General features: G+C 40.6%; 1 protein-coding gene across 1 annotated transcript in view; it reads right to left on the reverse strand.

Annotated features, from left to right (window-relative positions):
• Positions 1–17343, reverse strand: part of PPIL4 (peptidylprolyl isomerase like 4) — a 77721-nt gene extending 60378 nt beyond the window's left edge. Inside the window, exons 1-2 of the mRNA XM_063443334.1 lie at positions 17177–17343; positions 14342–14409 (exon numbers count right to left, since the gene is read on the reverse strand). Of these exons, the coding sequence (XP_063299404.1) occupies positions 14342–14409; positions 17177–17246 (138 nt within the window). The 5' untranslated portion in view covers positions 17247–17343. The remainder of the gene's footprint in view (positions 1–14341; positions 14410–17176) is intronic.
• Positions 17344–17789: the final 446 nt, after the last annotated feature.

Here is a 17789-nt window from a genome sequence, read left to right on the forward strand (position 1 = left end):
CGATTTTTATTCAGTCATAGCTTGCTTTTATGCAACTCCCCATGCAAGGGGTTTCTTAAATCATATTCCAGGGGCATTTCCCTGATGGACCTGAGAGGGGTCAAGTAAACAGTTTATAGATTCCTCCTCTGTAAACATTATAAAAACTCATTTTAATATTTCAGAATTCCACGAAAGTCACATCACCGAATAGCTGGGATCTGAGCGCCCACTTTGTCAAAATATCACCAGATCCATTCTGTGGTTCGGGAACGCCATTTAAGTGAAGTTTTGACCGGTCGGAGGTGAAGCCCCAAAAATGTTCTTCTTTCTGGGGTTCTCACACAAAAGTCGATGAAGGCTGCTAGCATTCGAATGTTCCCCCTGTTCGGTAGTTTAGGTCTCCCGAATGCCGTTCTCCTACTGGATCGGGAAGTTGGATGGGCAGCGGTATCAGTTTACCGGGTGTTCGCTGGATGGAGTAGCCCAAATTAGTTCCAAGTGGTCGACGACCATGTACCGCTGCCCACGTTCGAGAGACAAAATGGCCACCAACCACCCCTGGCTGTTAACCGCAAATTGCTTGTTGAAGAAAGTGTTTAACACTTTCTTTAGCAAGCAATTTGCGGTTAACAGCCAGAGGTGGTCGGTTGTTAAGAGGTGCGAACCCATGGAACACACAGGAGGGGGTTTGGTAAACAAACAGGGGGGTACGGACAGCTGAAAACATGGAATGAAAAAAGGTATTGCAAATGTTCATTCTGCTACAATAGAAACACACTCACATTTTATAGAGCCCATAATTGGTCCCCAACAAATAGTTTGGCTATATCTTGTGATGTGATCCTCATCGTGACAACACGTAAATAAAAAGAGATACAAAATAGTACTCTCTGTAGAAGAACAAGTGAATACAATAAATATGAAAATTAGTCACAATAAAGGAGCAAAAATGAGGTTTTTGCGCAGTCCTCACTAGGGATTGACCGATATTGATTTTTTTAGAGCCGATACCGATAACTTACCGATATTCTGTACATTTACCATTTTGAAAAAAATAAACTATCTAAAGGGTAAATGCACAAAATATACATGCCACATATAGTGGATGCAGTGTGTATAGTGAACGCAGTGTGTCTGTGTAGCGTGTGTATATTGAACGCAGTGTGTGTGTAGCGTGTGTATATTGAACGCAGTGTGTGTGTGTAGCGTGTGTATATTGAACGCAGTGTGTGTGTGTGTAGCGTGTGTATATTGAACGCAGTGTGTGTGTGTGTAGCGTGTGTATATTGAACGCAGTGTGTGTGTGTGTAGCGTGTGTGTATTGAACGCAGTGTGTGTGTGTGTAGCGTGTGTGTAGCGTGTGTATATTGAACGCAGTGTGTGTGTAGCGTGTGTATATTGAACGCAGTGTGTGTGTAGCGTGTGTATATTGAACGCAGTGTGTGTGTGTAGCGTGTGTATATTGAACGCAGTGTGTGTGTGTAGCGTGTGTATATTGAACGCAGTGTGTGTGTGTAGCGTGTGTATATTGAACGCAGTGTGTGTGTGTAGCGTGTGTATATTGAACGCAGTGTGTGTGTGTAGCGTGTGTATATTGAACGCAGTGTGTGTGTGTAGCGTGTGTATATTGAACGCAGTGTGTGTGTAGCGTGTGTATATTGAACGCAGTGTGTGTGTGTAGCGTGTGTATATTGAACGCAGTGTGTGTGTGTGTAGCGTATGTATATTGAACGCAGTGTGTGTGTGTAGCGTGTGTATATTGAACGCAGTGTGTGTGTGTGTAGCGTGTGTATATTGAACGCAGTGTGTGTGTGTGTAGCGTGTGTATATTGAACGCAGTGTGTGTGTAGCGTGTGTATATTGAACGCAGTGTGTGTGTGTGTAGCGTGTGTATATTGAACGCAGTGTGTGTGTGTGTAGCGTGTGTATATTGAACGCAGTGTGTGTGTGTGTAGCGTGTGTATATTGAACGCAGTGTGTGTGTGTAGCGTGTGTATATTGAACGCAGTGTGTGTGTGTAGCGTGTGTATATTGAACGCAGTGTGTGTGTGTAGCGTGTGTATATTGAACGCAGTGTGTGTGTGTAGCGTGTGTATATTGAACGCAGTGTGTGTGTGTAGCGTGTGTATATTGAACGCAGTGTGTGTGTGTAGCGTGTGTATATTGAACGCAGTGTGTGTGTGTAGCGTGTGTATATTGAACGCAGTGTGTGTGTGTAGCGTGTGTATATTGAACGCAGTGTGTGTGTGTAGCGTGTGTATATTGAACGCAGTGTGTGTGTGTAGCGTGTGTATATTGAACGCAGTGTGTGTGTGTAGCGTGTGTATATTGAACGCAGTGTGTGTGTGTAGCGTGTGTATATTGAACGCAGTGTGTGTGTGTAGCGTGTGTATATTGAACGCAGTGTGTGTGTGTAGCGTGTGTATATTGAACGCAGTGTGTGTGTGTAGCGTGTGTATATTGAACGCAGTGTGTGTGTGTAGCGTGTGTATATTGAACGCAGTGTGTGTGTGTAGCGTGTGTATATTGAACGCAGTGTGTGTGTGTGTAGCGTGTGTATATTGAACGCAGTGTGTGTGTGTGTAGCGTGTGTATATTGAACGCAGTGTGTGTGTGTAGCGTGTGTATATTGAACGCAGTGTGTGTGTGTAGCGTGTGTATATTGAACGCAGTGTGTGTGTGTGTAGCGTGTGTATATTGAACGCAGTGTGTGTGTGTGTAGCGTGTGTATATTGAACGCAGTGTGTGTGTAGCGTGTGTATATTGAACGCAGTGTGTGTGTAGCGTGTGTATATTGAACGCAGTGTGTGTGTAGCGTGTGTATATTGAACGCAGTGTGTGTGTGTAGCGTGTGTATATTGAACGCAGTGTGTGTGTAGCGTGTGTATATTGAACGCAGTGTGTGTGTAGCGTGTGTATATTGAACGCAGTGTGTGTGTAGCGTGTGTATATTGAACGCAGTGTGTGTGTAGCGTGTGTATATTGAACGCAGTGTGTGTGTAGCGTGTGTATATTGAACGCAGTGTGTGTGTAGCGTGTGTATATTGAACGCAGTGTGTGTGTAGCGTGTGTGTATTGAACGCAGTGTGTGTGTAGCGTGTGTGTATTGAACGCAGTGTGTGTGTAGCGTGTGTGTATTGAACGCAGTGTGTGTGTAGCGTGTGTATATTGAACGCAGTGTGTGTGTAGCGTGTGTATATTGAACGCAGTGTGTGTGTAGCGTGTGTATATTGAACGCAGTGTGTGTGTAGCGTGTGTATATTGAACGCAGTGTGTGTGTAGCGTGTGTATATTGAACGCAGTGTGTGTGTAGCGTGTGTATATTGAACGCAGTGTGTGTAGCGTGTGTATATTGAACGCAGTGTGTGTAGCGTGTGTATATTGAACGCAGTGTGTGTGTAGCGTGTGTATATTGAACGCAGTGTGTGTGTAGCGTGTGTATATTGAACGCAGTGTGTGTGTAGCGTGTGTATATTGAACGCAGTGTGTGTGTAGCGTGTGTATATTGAACGCAGTGTGTGTGTAGCGTGTGTATATTGAACGCAGTGTGTGTGTAGCGTGTGTATATTGAACGCAGTGTGTGTGTAGCGTGTGTATATTGAACGCAGTGTGTGTGTAGCGTGTGTATATTGAACGCAGTGTGTGTGTAGCGTGTGTATATTGAACGCAGTGTGTGTGTAGCGTGTGTATATTGAACGCAGTGTGTGTGTAGCGTGTGTATATTGAACGCAGTGTGTGTAGCGTGTGTATATTGAACGCAGTGTGTGTGTAGCGTGTGTATATTGAACGCAGTGTGTGTGTAGCGTGTGTATTTTGAACGCAGTGTGTGTGTAGCGTGTGTATTTTGAACGCAGTGTGTGTGTAGCGTGTGTATATTGAACGCAGTGTGTGTGTAGCGTGTGTATATTGAACGCAGTGTGTGTGTAGCGTGTGTATATTGAACGCAGTGTGTGTAGCGTGTGTATATTGAACGCAGTGTGTGTAGCGTGTGTATATTGAACGCAGTGTGTGTAGCGTGTGTATATTGAACGCAGTATTTGTGTAGTGTGTGTATATTGAAAGCAGTATTTGTGTAGTGTGTATATTGAAAGCAGTATTTGTGTAGTGTGTGTATATTGAAAGCAGTATTTGTGTAGTGTGTGTGTATTGAAAGCAGTATTTGTGTAGTGTGTGTATATTGAAAGCAGTATTTGTGTAGTGTGTGTATATTGAAAGCAGTATTTGTGTAGTGTGTGTATATTGAAAGCAGTATTTGTGTAGTGTGTGTATATTGAAAGCAGTATTTGTGTAGTGTGTGTATATTGAAAGCAGTATTTGTGTAGTGTGTATATTGAAAGCAGTATTTGTGTAGTGTGTGTATTGAAAGCAGTATTTGTGTAGTGTGTGTATTGAAAGCAGTATTTGTGTAGTGTGTGTGTATTGAAAGCAGTATTTGTGTAGTGTGTGTATATTGAAATCAGTATTTGTGTAGTGTGTGTATATTGAAAGCAGTATTTGTGTAGTGTGTGTATATTGAAAGCAGTATTTGTGTAGTGTGTGTATATTGAAAGCAGTATTTGTGTAGTGTGTGTATATTGAAAGCAGTATGTGTAGTGTGTGTATATTGAAAGCAGTATTTGTGTAGTGTGTGTATATTGAAAGCAGTATTTGTGTAGTGTGTGTATATTGAAAGCAGTATTTGTGTAGTGTGTGTATATTGAAAGCAGTATTTGTGTAGTGTGTATATTGAAAGCAGTATATGTTTAGTGTATATTTAATGCAGTATATGTGTAGTGTGTATATTTAATGCAGTATATGTGTAGTGTGTATATTTAATGCAGTATTTGTGTAGTGTGTATATTTAATGCAGTATTTGTGTAGTGTGTATATTTAATGCAGTATTTGTGTAGTGTGTATATTTAATGCAGTATTTGTGTATTGTGTATATTGGATGCAGTATTTGTGTAGTGTGTATATTGGATGCAGTATTTGTGTAGTGTGTGTTTAGTGAATGCAGTATTTGTGTAGTGTGTCTATATAATGAATGCAGAGTGTTTGTGTAGTGTGTATATATAATGAATGCAGAGTGTTTGTGTAGTGTGTATATATAATGAATGCAGAGTGTTTGTGTAGTGTGTATATATAATGAATGCAGAGTGTTTGTGTAGTAGTGTGTATATATAATGAATGCAGAGTGTTTGTGTAGTGTGTGTATATATAATAAATGCAGAGAGTGTGTGTGTTTCTGTAGGTATGCAATTTGTGTAAAATGGGAGGGGTGGGGGCATTTTTTTTTATTTACATTTTTTTTAAAATATAAAAAAAAAAAAATTATATATATATATTTTAGTCCACTCTCCGGGATATGGCATTCCCTGGTGGTCCGGTGGCATGGACTGTGCAGCGGGGGCCCAGCAAGCTCTTACATACCTTCCCAGCAGCTCCCTTTAGCTCCCCTGTCTAACTATTGCGGCCTACTTGCCGCTCGGAGCGTTGCCATGGTAACCCGTAGCAACGCTCTGACGGCCGCGGGACTCGCAAGATTTACACAGGGGAGCTAAAAGGAGCTGCTAGGAAGGTAAGTAAGAGCTTGCTGCGGGCCCTCCAGGACTGCCGGGCTAGTAATGGGCCCGGCGGTCCTGGTATGTATATACGGCAATATCAGTATCTCTATTGGCCGATACCGATATTGCCGAAAATACTAAATGTTGGCCAGACCGATAATCGGTCGATCCCTAGTCCTTACAGTGTAGGTGGTATCATCCCCACTAAGGATATAGTGTCCAGGTATCAGGAATAAAGCAGGATGGTCCAGAAAAGGGTTAAAACTATAATGCTTTATTAACATTACATACAAAAGACAAAAAATATACAGCAACAATCATAGGTTGCATAAGTTGTTTTGCCTTATTGCATTGGCTTTATCAGAGTGTATTACAGAGACCTGGTTATTATCTGCTTTTATAGCAGAGTAAAATTCACTGAATTAGCAAACAAAATTGTCTGGTTTGTCCATCTTATCCAAGGGGACAAGGCTAGACATCTGTAAAACATAACAGAACTCTATAAGGATTTGAAGATAGTCATGAAGCCTTTAAAGTAAAAGAAAAAGGACTATTTCTCACCTCAAAGACCTCAGAACTATGTGAGTGCAGACGCCACACCTGTCCAATCATTGACACGCCCTCCTAGGGCTGCCTACAATACTCACAACACTTCTTATGTGTCTTGGACATAAAAAGAAGCTACATGGTTCCACCAATGGAATTATGTGCAAAAAGCCTTACTGAAATTTAGGTAAGCAATGTCTACTGCACCACCCTGATCTATTTTAGTTACCCAATAAAAAAAAAAATCAATAAGGGGGCGGAGCCAACGCTTGAACCTGAACAGACGCAATTTCTAAAAACTCCTCGCAGTCCCTGATAAAAATCGCCTCATATCTCCAACCTGAAACGCCATCCGAACATACCAACCCAAGAATCGGTACCGGGTCGCTTACCCGCACAGATGGATGCCTTTTCAGTACTCCCAATGACAAAACAAGAAAAGGCGTAAAATTGGGGACTAGCAGCCAACGCCACGAGGCCTGGAGACACTCCTCGACCATTTTCTGGAGCAACCCAGAACAGCCCGAGTCAAGCACAATACCCGACAACTCGAATAAGAGACGCCGGACACAAAGACCCGACAGGGACATAGGGGCCATGCTTCAGAGGCCCACGCCAACTCAAACACCTCCAGTGGAGGCCTCACACACACACACACACACACACATGTGGCACCGACACTAGAGTCAGCAAGCGGATACAAAGAGACAAGGAACGAGCTGGTCACTGAATCTTCTCTAAGCCTGCAACAAACCGACAGCTCAGCTCCAACCACCAAAGGGGATCTCAAAACTCTCCTCTCGGATCTCCGCAAAATGATGACAGCTGACCTAGTGCCCCTACACACGGAGATCCAGGCAAATACTGTACATATTAAGGCAGTGGAAGACGATATCATGGATGTCCGAACCACAGTGACTCACCTGAACAGAGAGATCCCGCAACTCCACACTAGCCTGTACAACATGTCTCAACGCCTGACTGCCCTCGAAGACCAAAAACGCAGCAATAATATAAAGATCCGCAGCATCCCCGCCGCAGTGGTGGCCGAAGAGCTGCCACACTACATCAGGAGACTGCTCACCTACGTTCTCTCACCCCCAGTGGCCAAGAAAATCGCCCTGAACGGCATATTCCAGATCGCTAACCAGGGCTGTGGAGTCGGAGTCGGAGGAAATTTTGGGTACCTGGAGTCGGAGTCAGTGCATTGTTTGCAGACTCCTACTCATACTAAATTTAGATTGGAATTAAAAAAAGCAAGTTTAAATTTCCCAATTCACAAAAAGTTATAATTAATGACTTCTCTACTGTAAGAATAAAGACCAATGCATGCAGTGCCTCACGTAACCGCAAAACAAACACGTTAAGTGACCGTGAAGAAGCATGCTTTTCATGTGCTTCACTATATGGCATGCAAAGCACAATTAGGAGCGGCAATACTTATACTTTCCATAGTGTTGTGTTCTGCTGTTACAGGGAACACAGCGCCCATGGGTAACCTAGCCTCTCACTGATAAGGGATTAAGTAAATATGTTTTTTGCAGGACTAGAGACACTTGTATAAGTGAAGGGAATGGAGGATCAATAGTTCAAGACTGAAGCTGTAAACCATTTGAAAAACTGCTGTCATTCAGCTAAGGCTATAAAAACTTGTAAACTCTGATTGTTAGCTTAAACATGACTATAGGACTCTACTAGGGAAATCATGTTTTATAATAAATGCCCCTTCCTGGATCCTCCCACTGCCCTATATTCAGCAGCAGATCAGCAATTCAGCACACAAAAAGGAGAACGCAGCAGCTTCTGGCCAACTACCTCTCTCTGCTAGAAGAGCTGAGAAGAACTTGGTGGAACAGCTTCTTGGATTCAACTGTAAGTGTTTATATTTATTTTAACCCCTTAAGGACCGAGGACGGTTCAGGAGTCATCGGCATTTTTGCATTGCCGACCGCTGACGGTCCCGAACCGTCCTAACGGTCTTAGTTACTTACCCGATCGCCGTAATTCCCCCGGCGGCGATCTGCGTTGGTCCCGGTGTGGGGAGACTGCCTGCAGCCCAGACAGTCTCCCCATGGTGGATTAGGACCCCTGTGGCCATGTGATCGCTCAACAGAGCGACCACATGGTCACAATAGGTGCCCATGTGTCTGCCTGCAGGGGGACTGTCTGTGCTGACAGGCAGTCTCCCTGCTAGTGTAAAATCAAAGAAAAAAAATAAAGGTTAAAGTTAATAAATAAAAATAATAGTTATATATGTGTATATATATAGGATATATAGACGTATATAATATATATATATAATGACATACTAAGTGTATTTTTATATTAATATGTACATATATTAATATAAAAATACACTTATAATTAAATTACACACGTGTATGTATGTATATATATACACACATATATATATATATATATATATATATATATATATATATATATATATATTATTAAATACAAATAATAATTTAAATTAAATTAAAAAATGTAAAAATAAAAAATTATATATCTATATGAAATTTTATTCTAACAGTATTTTGATATTAATATATATATATATATTTATATCAAAATGCACTCAGAATGAAATTGCATATATATCTATGTATATATAAATAAATAAAAAGAATACGAACTATTCATATGTCCATATACAAAATTACATAAATAATTATATAAATATACACGTAGACTACAAATATATAAATATGCATATATATTTAAATTCTACGTGTGTATTTATGTAATATTTTTACATAATTAAGTAATTTAAGGGACCTGCCTGCCAACCCAGGTCGAAAGTCCAGATAATTTAATTTGTTAGCACTGTATTTTACCCTGTAACGTTCTACGACACCCTAAAACCTGTACATGGGGGGTACTGTTTTACACGGGAGACTTCGCTGAACACAAATATTAGTGATTCAAAACAGTAAATCATATCACAGCGATGATATTGTCAGTGAAAGTGACTTTTTTTTTCTTTTTCACACACAAACAGCACTTTTACTGATGATATAATTGTTGTGATACATTTTCCAGTTTTTAAACACTAATATTTGTGTTCAACAAAGTCTCCTGAGTATAACAGTACACCCCATGTACAGGTTTTATAGCGTTTTTGAAAGTTACAGGGTCAAATATATGGGTCAGATATTTTTACATTGAAAATGGCCAGGTTGGTTACGTTGCCTTTGAGAGCGTATGGTAGCCGAGGAATGAGAATTACCCCCATGATGGCATACCATTTGCAAAAGAAGACAACCCAAGGTATTGCAAATGGTGTATGTCCAATCTTTTTTAGTAACCACTTAGTCACAAACACTGGCCAAAATTAGCGTTCAATTTAGTTTTTTACTTTTTTCACACACAAACAAATATGAACGCTAACTTTGGCCAGTGTTTGCGACTAAGTGGCTACTAAAAAAGTCTGGACATACCCCATATTGAATACCTTGAGTTGTCTACTTTAAAAAAATATATGTACATGTGGGGTGGTATTCAGAGATTTATGACAGATAATAGTGTTACAATGTCACTATTGATACATTTTAAAAATGTATGTTTTGAAACCGCAATATCCTACTTGTACTTATAGCCCTATAACATGCAAAAAAATAGCAAAAAGCATGTAAACACTGGGTATTTTTAAACTCAGGACAACATTTTGAATCTATTTAGCAGTTTTTTTCATTCGCTTTTGTAGATGAGTAAAAGAGTTTTCACATAAAAGTAAAAAAACATGTATTTTTTTCAATTTTTCATCAAATTTTTTCATTTTTTTTTTTTTAATTAAATTACATGAGATTATATAAATAATGGTATGTAAAGAAAGCCCCTTTTGTCCTGAAAAAAACAATAAATAATTTGTATGGGAACAGTAAATGAGAGAGTGGAAAATTACAGCTAAACACAAACACCACAAAAGTGTAAAAAGATGCCTGGTCGCAAATGTACAACATCGCAAAAACAGTCCAGTCTTAAAGGGGTTAAAACCTGCATGCCTGCTTGTCTGTATAAGGGAAGACATGTGTACATGTTTCTGGAAGAAACTGTCTATCCTAGGTTTGTAAGTGTATTTATATGCTCTGAGTACTAAAATGTAGGCTCTGTGTTGTGTGTGTGTGTGTGTGTACAGTACATGTCTGTACATGTTTTTTGACATAGCACAAATCATGGGTTGGTTTAGTGCTGGGAAATATAGCTTATTTGTTTGTACAACTTACAAGACTGTGGATGTTGATATTAAAAATCTAATTATATGCCAGTTAGTAATTAGTATAACATATTTTATATTTTAGGAAAAGAGGCGCCCTAAATAATGTCTGTTTATGAGCACTTTGCATTATCAAGTGATGGAAAACATAACGTGTGCCAATGTATTAGAAAAGAGGATGATGGTGAAAAACAATGTGATGCAAAAATTAGCAGTTTCAGTGGGTCTGATAAAAATGCACCTACAAGAACAGCAAATTTGAAAAGACACTTACAGCGTTTTCATCCCAAAGTGTTAGAAGCCGTGAATGTGAAAGATAGCAATGGAAACATTGCATCTACTTCTGTGACCAAAAACGTTCAGAAATCTACTGGAGAACAATCACAAATAAGAAAATTCTTTATATCTGACAAAGTTACCATAAGGATGACACCAGAAAAATTCAAACACCACCTTATTGAAATGGTAGTAAAGAATAGTTTACCACTATCCTTTTCACAAACAGCCTTTTTAGGCCGAAATGGAGAACCGGCAAAAAACCTTGGCGTTTCTCTGGAAAGAGAAAGTATAAGGAAACTTATAATTGAGGAGGCCAAATGTAAAAAGGAAGAACTACAGAAAGTTCTGAAAGGACGTTTTAGCTTCCTTAAAATGGATGCATGCACACGTCACAGAGTCAATTATTTCGCTATTAATGTTAGATTTGTGAATGAAAATAACAAAACAATAACACGGACCCTCAGATTAAAGGACACTCAGGCACATCACACCAGTGATTACCTTCAGAAGTTAGTGGAGGGTGTTCTAGAAGATTTTGAAATTAAAAAGGAACAGATTTTATGTGTTGTGACAGATAACGCTTCTAACATGTTGAGCACAATTGAGAAGATAACAAACAGATATTAGAGTTAGAGGAAGACAGTTCAGCAAGTATTGGGGAAAGTTTAGAAACTGAAGAGAATGCTGACATTTTTTTAGACAACTTTGTTGAAGAAGCATTGAAGCTTGCTACTATTCATCATATGCGACGTGCTGTTCATACACTGCAACTTGCCATAAGAGATGGATTAAAAGATCGCCATGCAGCTACACTAATTGGCAAATTACGGCAAGTAACTGTTGCAGCCAGGGCCCCGAAAACAGATGCAGTTTTATAAAGCTTTGTTGTTTTCATTGTGTTTGTCTTTTGCTTAAACTGTTCAATACAGTAGACTGTTGGCTTCCCAACCAGTAGTCCTGTGGTAATGACATGTATGTTGCCTTTCTTTCCTTCAAGGAATGTATAAAATACATTTGCATATTAATACAGAGGAGTCGGAAAGTCGGAAGTACAAAAAGCTGAGGAGTCGGAACATATATCTACCGACTCCACAGCACTGTCGCTAACACAGCCAAACCTTCTCACACAGAGCCGAGAGACGTCATCATCAAATTCACCTCAATGACAGATAAGGTTCACATCATGACAGCATTAACGGGTAAAACCCCATAGACTTTTGAGGACTCCTCACTTACCTTTTTCCAGGACCTATCCAGGGCAACATTACAATGACGCAGAACTTTGGGCCCTGTAACTACTCACCTCCGATCCTCTGGTGTGAGCTACCGATGGGGGAACCAGAGTACCCTACTGGTGAACCGCAACGGAGCTGAAACACCAGCATTCCTTGCAGCACTGGGTCTAACCGCACCCAATGCCGATCCATCCGCAAGGGCCCCATCAGAGACTTTAATCCCGGCGAATGTCACCCCATTTGTACAGAGGGCCGCAACCCTCACTGCCCCCGGGACCTGAACACTCAGCACCGATAAGCTAGGTGCCCAAAGATCCCGAAGGCAAGGAATAAGACTGTAAAGGAATTAGATCGCTAAACCAGTTACATTATGTTTAAGAATGTTTGTTTTCCGTTTTACACTGTACTCCATTTGATACCATAGACTTCCCCAGGCGTCCATATCCGACGCAATAAAAGCTTACAGGCTCCAAAGAGTCACAGATGGGCAATAGCACACACAACTCAGAATAGGAATGGCCAAACACATTTGCACCAAAAATAACGGAGGTATCTTTAGACCACCCCTTTCCTCCCCCCACGTGGGGTAACTCTTCGCATCAGCCCTCTTCCAGGCTTCCTGACGAACTAGCCCAGGGCCCTTAAACATGCCCTACTCACAGCATTCCACTTGCACATATACAGGAGCCCGAGCTAGAGTAAAAGCAAGCTAGATAGAGGCTCATGAGAAACACGAACCACCATGTCACCCTTACACAACAAAATGCAAGACATAACTACTCTCCCCTACTAATGCTTCCAAACGCATAACCACTTAAGCACCCTAAGGGACCAGAGTAACCAACCTGACAATACACTGTATCAACCCCACCAAAGTGGCCTAGGACAGCTCCCTCATGCCTATAAAAAAAAAGTAAAAGAAAAAAGTGCCATACATCGGTCTTATTATGTTATTGTTATTTCTGCTTTTTACTGCCTTATATGACTCACTACATGTATTGTATCATACAAGCACTACAAAAATAACGAATAAAAATAAAATTTTTTTTAAAAAAATCAATAAGATTAGTTTCGCATGATCTCCCATGTAAACCCATGTTGTCTCTGATCTTGAAATCCATGTGATTTTAGATATTCAACAATCCTATCCTTTAACATACATGGTTTCCATCACTTTCCCCACTACTGAAGTAAGGCTTACTGGCCTGTGATTGCCCAACTCTTCCCTACTACCTTTCTTGCAAATGGGCACAACATTCGCTAACTTCAAATCTTCTGGGACTACTCCGGTTAACAATGATTGGTTAAATAAATCTGTTAATGGTTTTGCTAGTACACCACTAAGCTCTTTTAATAACTTTGGGTATATTCCATCTGGCCACATTGACTTATTTGTCTTTACTTTTCACAGTTGGAATAGAACCTCTTCCTCTGTAAACTCTCATGTAACAAATGACTAATTTGTCCTTTTTCCTAACTGAGGCCCCTTTTCTTCATTCTCATCATTCATTGAGGCAGTCTGCTAAACCTTTATCCTCTTCTACACACCCTCCTTCTTTTGGTTTTAATCTAACCAATTCTTGTTTTACGTTCCTTTTCTCAATTATGTATCTAAAAAAATGTTTTGTCCCATCTTTTTTTTTTTTTTTTTTTACTGACTGTGCCATATACTCTTCTGTGTGTGATTTGGAAGCTCTTAGAACTTGCTTAGCCTCTTTCTGCCTACTCTTATAGATCCGTCTATGTACCTCAAGCTGAGGTTTTTTTTTTGCTAAATGCAACTTTTTGTTTACTATTTTGGTCACATCTGCAAAGCACCACAGTGGTTTCTTCAATTTTTAGCTTTTGCTGACAAGCATAATACAATTTTCTGTTGCCTTCAGCAGTGCAACTTTTAAATAATCCCATTTCTCTTGGACTCTATTTAAATTGCTCGAGTCTGATAAGGACTCCTTTACACATTCTAATTTTAGAAAAGTCTGGTTTTCTAAATTTTAAAAAAAACTTTTGTTTTTGTGAGGTGTGACTCAATCACTATTCTTAAATTAAACCACACCGACTGATGATCACCTCTTTACGAGCTGGCTCCTCAACGACTTGTTTTAGAGACAATCCCAGTAGGGAGTTTAGAATGTGTGGGCCCCTGCCACAAGCATCTATTTTGGTTTTCCAGTTCACATCAGGAAGATTAAAGTCACCCATGATGATAACGTCCCCCTTCATTGTCATTTTAGCTATTTCCTCAACTAGTAGATTATCTAACTCTTCTATTTGTCATGGGGGCCTTTCCAAAATGATTAAATCTGTTGTGAACATTTCTAAATGATTTATCTACAAAAATTCCTATAGATTTTAATGGTGACTTCTGTAGATAAATCACTTAAAAACGTATCTAAATCATTTTTAAAGCTTATTAAATCAAGGCCTTGGTTTAAAGACGGTGTACTCAAATATTTTACTAGTACAGTATTATTAAACAATTCTATAACCTACACCATTTAAAATTGTTTTGGTAAAAAAGGCAAAATAATACTCACTTGGACATTGTGAACAAGGCAATAATTGTAGTATTTGATTTTGCAGAGCTTCAGAAAATTTAAGGAAGCTGAAGAAAAAAAATATAATAATTTAGGGCAGGACACACTTCACAAAAGCTGTATCTCTTATATGATGTACTTATGTGGGTGTCTGTATCCATGTACAAATAAATATATACACATAAATCTAATTTTTAAGATAATAGTCAAGCATAAACGTTAAAGGACCACTAAAGGCACCCTGACCACTTTAGCTTAATGAAGTGGTCTGGGTGCCAGGTCCACCTAGGATTAACCCTTTCTGCTGTAAACATAGCAGTTTCAGAGAAACATAGAGAAACTGCTATGTTTACTTTAGGGTTAATCCAGCCTCTAGTGGCTGTCTCATTGACAGCCGCTAGAGGCGCTTCCGCGCTTCTCACTGTGATTTTCACAGTGAGAAGACGCCAGCGTCCATAGGAAAGGATTGAGAATGCTTTCCTATGAGACTGGCTGAATGCGCGCTCCTCTTGCCTGCATGCGCATTCAGCTGATGACGGAAGAAGAGGGAGGAGATTCTCCAGCACCGAGGAAGCTGGAGAAAGGATGAGTGTTTAACCCCTTCCTCTCCAACCAGCCCAGCGGGAGGGGGACCATGAGGGTGGGGGCACCCTCAGGGCACTAAAGTGCAAGGAAAACGAGTATGTTTTCCTGGCACTATCGTGGTCCTTTAATGGCTATTAGAAACAGTTCTGTTCATTAAATTTGTAAATATTGATTCACACCTTGACTGTATCTGTGAGGGAGCCATACAATGTCTCTCCAACTCTGACTTTTTCTCTCTTAATTCTATTGAATCTCAGCACTGAATCAATGCTGTCCTATGGGGGAAGGACTAATGCGTGTACAGCATTCAGCGCTGACTTTGGAGGAGATGGAGCCAGCGCCGAGGAACCTCAGCGATGGCATGCAGTAAGTGTAAAAAATAGTTTTTCATCCTTACTTGATGGCGGGATCGAGGTTGGGGGGCTTAGGAACACAGAACACTTTAGTGTTAGAAATACAGTTCTGTAAGGAGACAACGTCAATGCACCAAATCCACCTCACTAATATTACCTGATTGTTGTACTTAGAATGTCCCTTTAATAAAATATGCATATGGTTATACTTCCATAGGAGACACAATTTATAGTGCATCCCATATCATTCCACTTGAAAAATGTCATTTGAGGAACCTACATTAAACTAAATATCAGTCCATACCTCCCAACATTTAAAATGGACAAAGGGAAACTATAATTTTAAAGGACCACTATAGTGCCAGGAAAACACTCGTTTTCCTGGCACTATAGTGCCCTGAGGGTGCCCCCACCCTCAGGGTCCCCCTCCCGCCCGGCTCTGGAAAGGGGAAAAGGGGTAAAACTTACCTTTTTCCAGCGCTGGGCGGGGAGCTCTCTGCCTCCGATCCTCCTCCGTTCCGCCCCGTCGGCTGAATGCGCACGCGCAGCAAGAGCTGCGCGCGCATTCAGCCGGTCGCATAGGAAAGCATTTACAATGCTTTCCTATGGACGCTTGCGTGCTCTCACTGTGATTTTCAGTGAGAATCACGCAAGCGCCTCTAGCGGCTGTCAGTGAGACAGCCACTAGAGGCTTTGGGGGAAGGCTTAACCCATTTATAAACATAGCAGTTTCTCTGAAACTGCTATGTTTATAAAAAAAATGGGTTAACCCTAGCTGGACCTGGCACCCAGACCACTTCATTAAGCTGAAGTGGTCTGGGTGCCTTGAGTGGTACTTTAAGGGTGTTCGTGAGGGTGTGGCCAGGGATGGTGCTGTTCTGAGAATTTTTATGTGACTTACTAATTAAAGGGACACTATAGTCACCTGAACAACTTTAGCTTAATTAAGCAGTTTTGGTGTATAGAACATGCCCCTGCAGCCTCACTGCTCAATCCTCTACCATTTAGGAGTTAAATCCCTTTGTTTATGAACCCTAGTCACACCTCCCTGCATGTGACTTGCACAGCCTTCCATAAACACTTCCTGCAAAGAGAGCCCTATTTAGGCTTTCCTTATTGCAAGTTCTGTTTAATTAAGATTTTCTTATCCCCTGCTATGTTAATAGCTGACCCTGCAAGAGCCTCCTGTATGTGATTAAAGTTCAATTTAGAGATTGAGATACAATTATTTAAGGTAAATTACATCTGTTTGAAAGTGAAACCAGTTTGTTTTTGTTTTTTTCATGCAGGCTCTGTCAATCATAGCCAGGGGAGGTGTGGCTAGAGCTTCATAAACAGAAACAAAGTGATTTAACTCCTAAATGACAGTGAATTAAGCAGTGAAATTGCAGAGGAATGATCTATACACTGAAACTGCTTTATTTAGCTAAAGTAATTTAGGTGACTATAGTGTTCCTTTAACATATTTATGCAAATAGAATGTAAATTACAAGAACAAATCTAATTAACACAGTCTGATTTCTAAATGCATTTATTGTAGTTAAAATACACTACTAAACGACACTCACTAATTATTGGGAGTGCATTATTGCTGTGGAGCTCTGTTACACACAGGCTGATAATCGTAGAAAAGAGGGACAAAAGGATAGAAACGAGGAACAGGTAGATGTAAGCCCAAAATAAGGACCGTCCTTCCTAAATAGGGACACTTGGGAGGTATGTTGCCAATACAGCCTTAATAGGAATATGTAGGAATAACCATAATAACTAAAGCAGCAACGCTCATCCTGTATTCCAGCATATTGCCCACCATGCACACACGTCAATGAAAGCATGAGCTTTACATGACCCAGCAGCATAGCATTCAGACACCATACTTGCTCACAGCACGGTGTACCTCTGGGTCTCTCCTCAGTATATAGATCTATAACAATGTCCCCCAGCGTTGTTTCCAAAAGCACAGCCATTGCAGAGCCCCGTGTCTACCACTCAGCCACTCGCAAACGTCACTAAAGCGCGACTTGACATGAATCCACACCAGTATGGACCGACACGCCATTCAAATTACTGGGGGCGAGTTCTAAACACGAGAGAAAAAACCTGACTAACAAAACTCTCATCGGTTCTAAACTCAAGAGAGTGACGAAGTTCACAACGTGATTAGAAAACCTGCTGCTTCCGTTGTTTGAAAGTCAGTCAGTACGTACATACATAGTCACCGGAACCATGCTGCGTATTTCTCTTGTATCCAGCCACCGAACTAAAACTATATTAAAACATGTCTCCAGTGTTAAATACACGACACAATGGAGACATATTTCTTTTTTGGGGGGTTGACTGACTTTCAAAGCTCCAACAAAATGTCCCCCGCATCGGAGACAGTGACATGTTGCGAATGGCACTCCTCACGGGGAGGGGGGAGGGGGGGGTAATTGCTTAATGTGTGCATTGGAATGTAGGGTGATAAGCACGCCATATTGTGGTTGGCAGCACGTGGAAGCCATGTTGTG

The sequence above is a fragment of the Pelobates fuscus genome, chromosome 2, assembly GCF_036172605.1.
Source record: "Pelobates fuscus isolate aPelFus1 chromosome 2, aPelFus1.pri, whole genome shotgun sequence".
NCBI classification, from domain to species: Eukaryota; Metazoa; Chordata; class Amphibia; order Anura; family Pelobatidae; genus Pelobates; species Pelobates fuscus.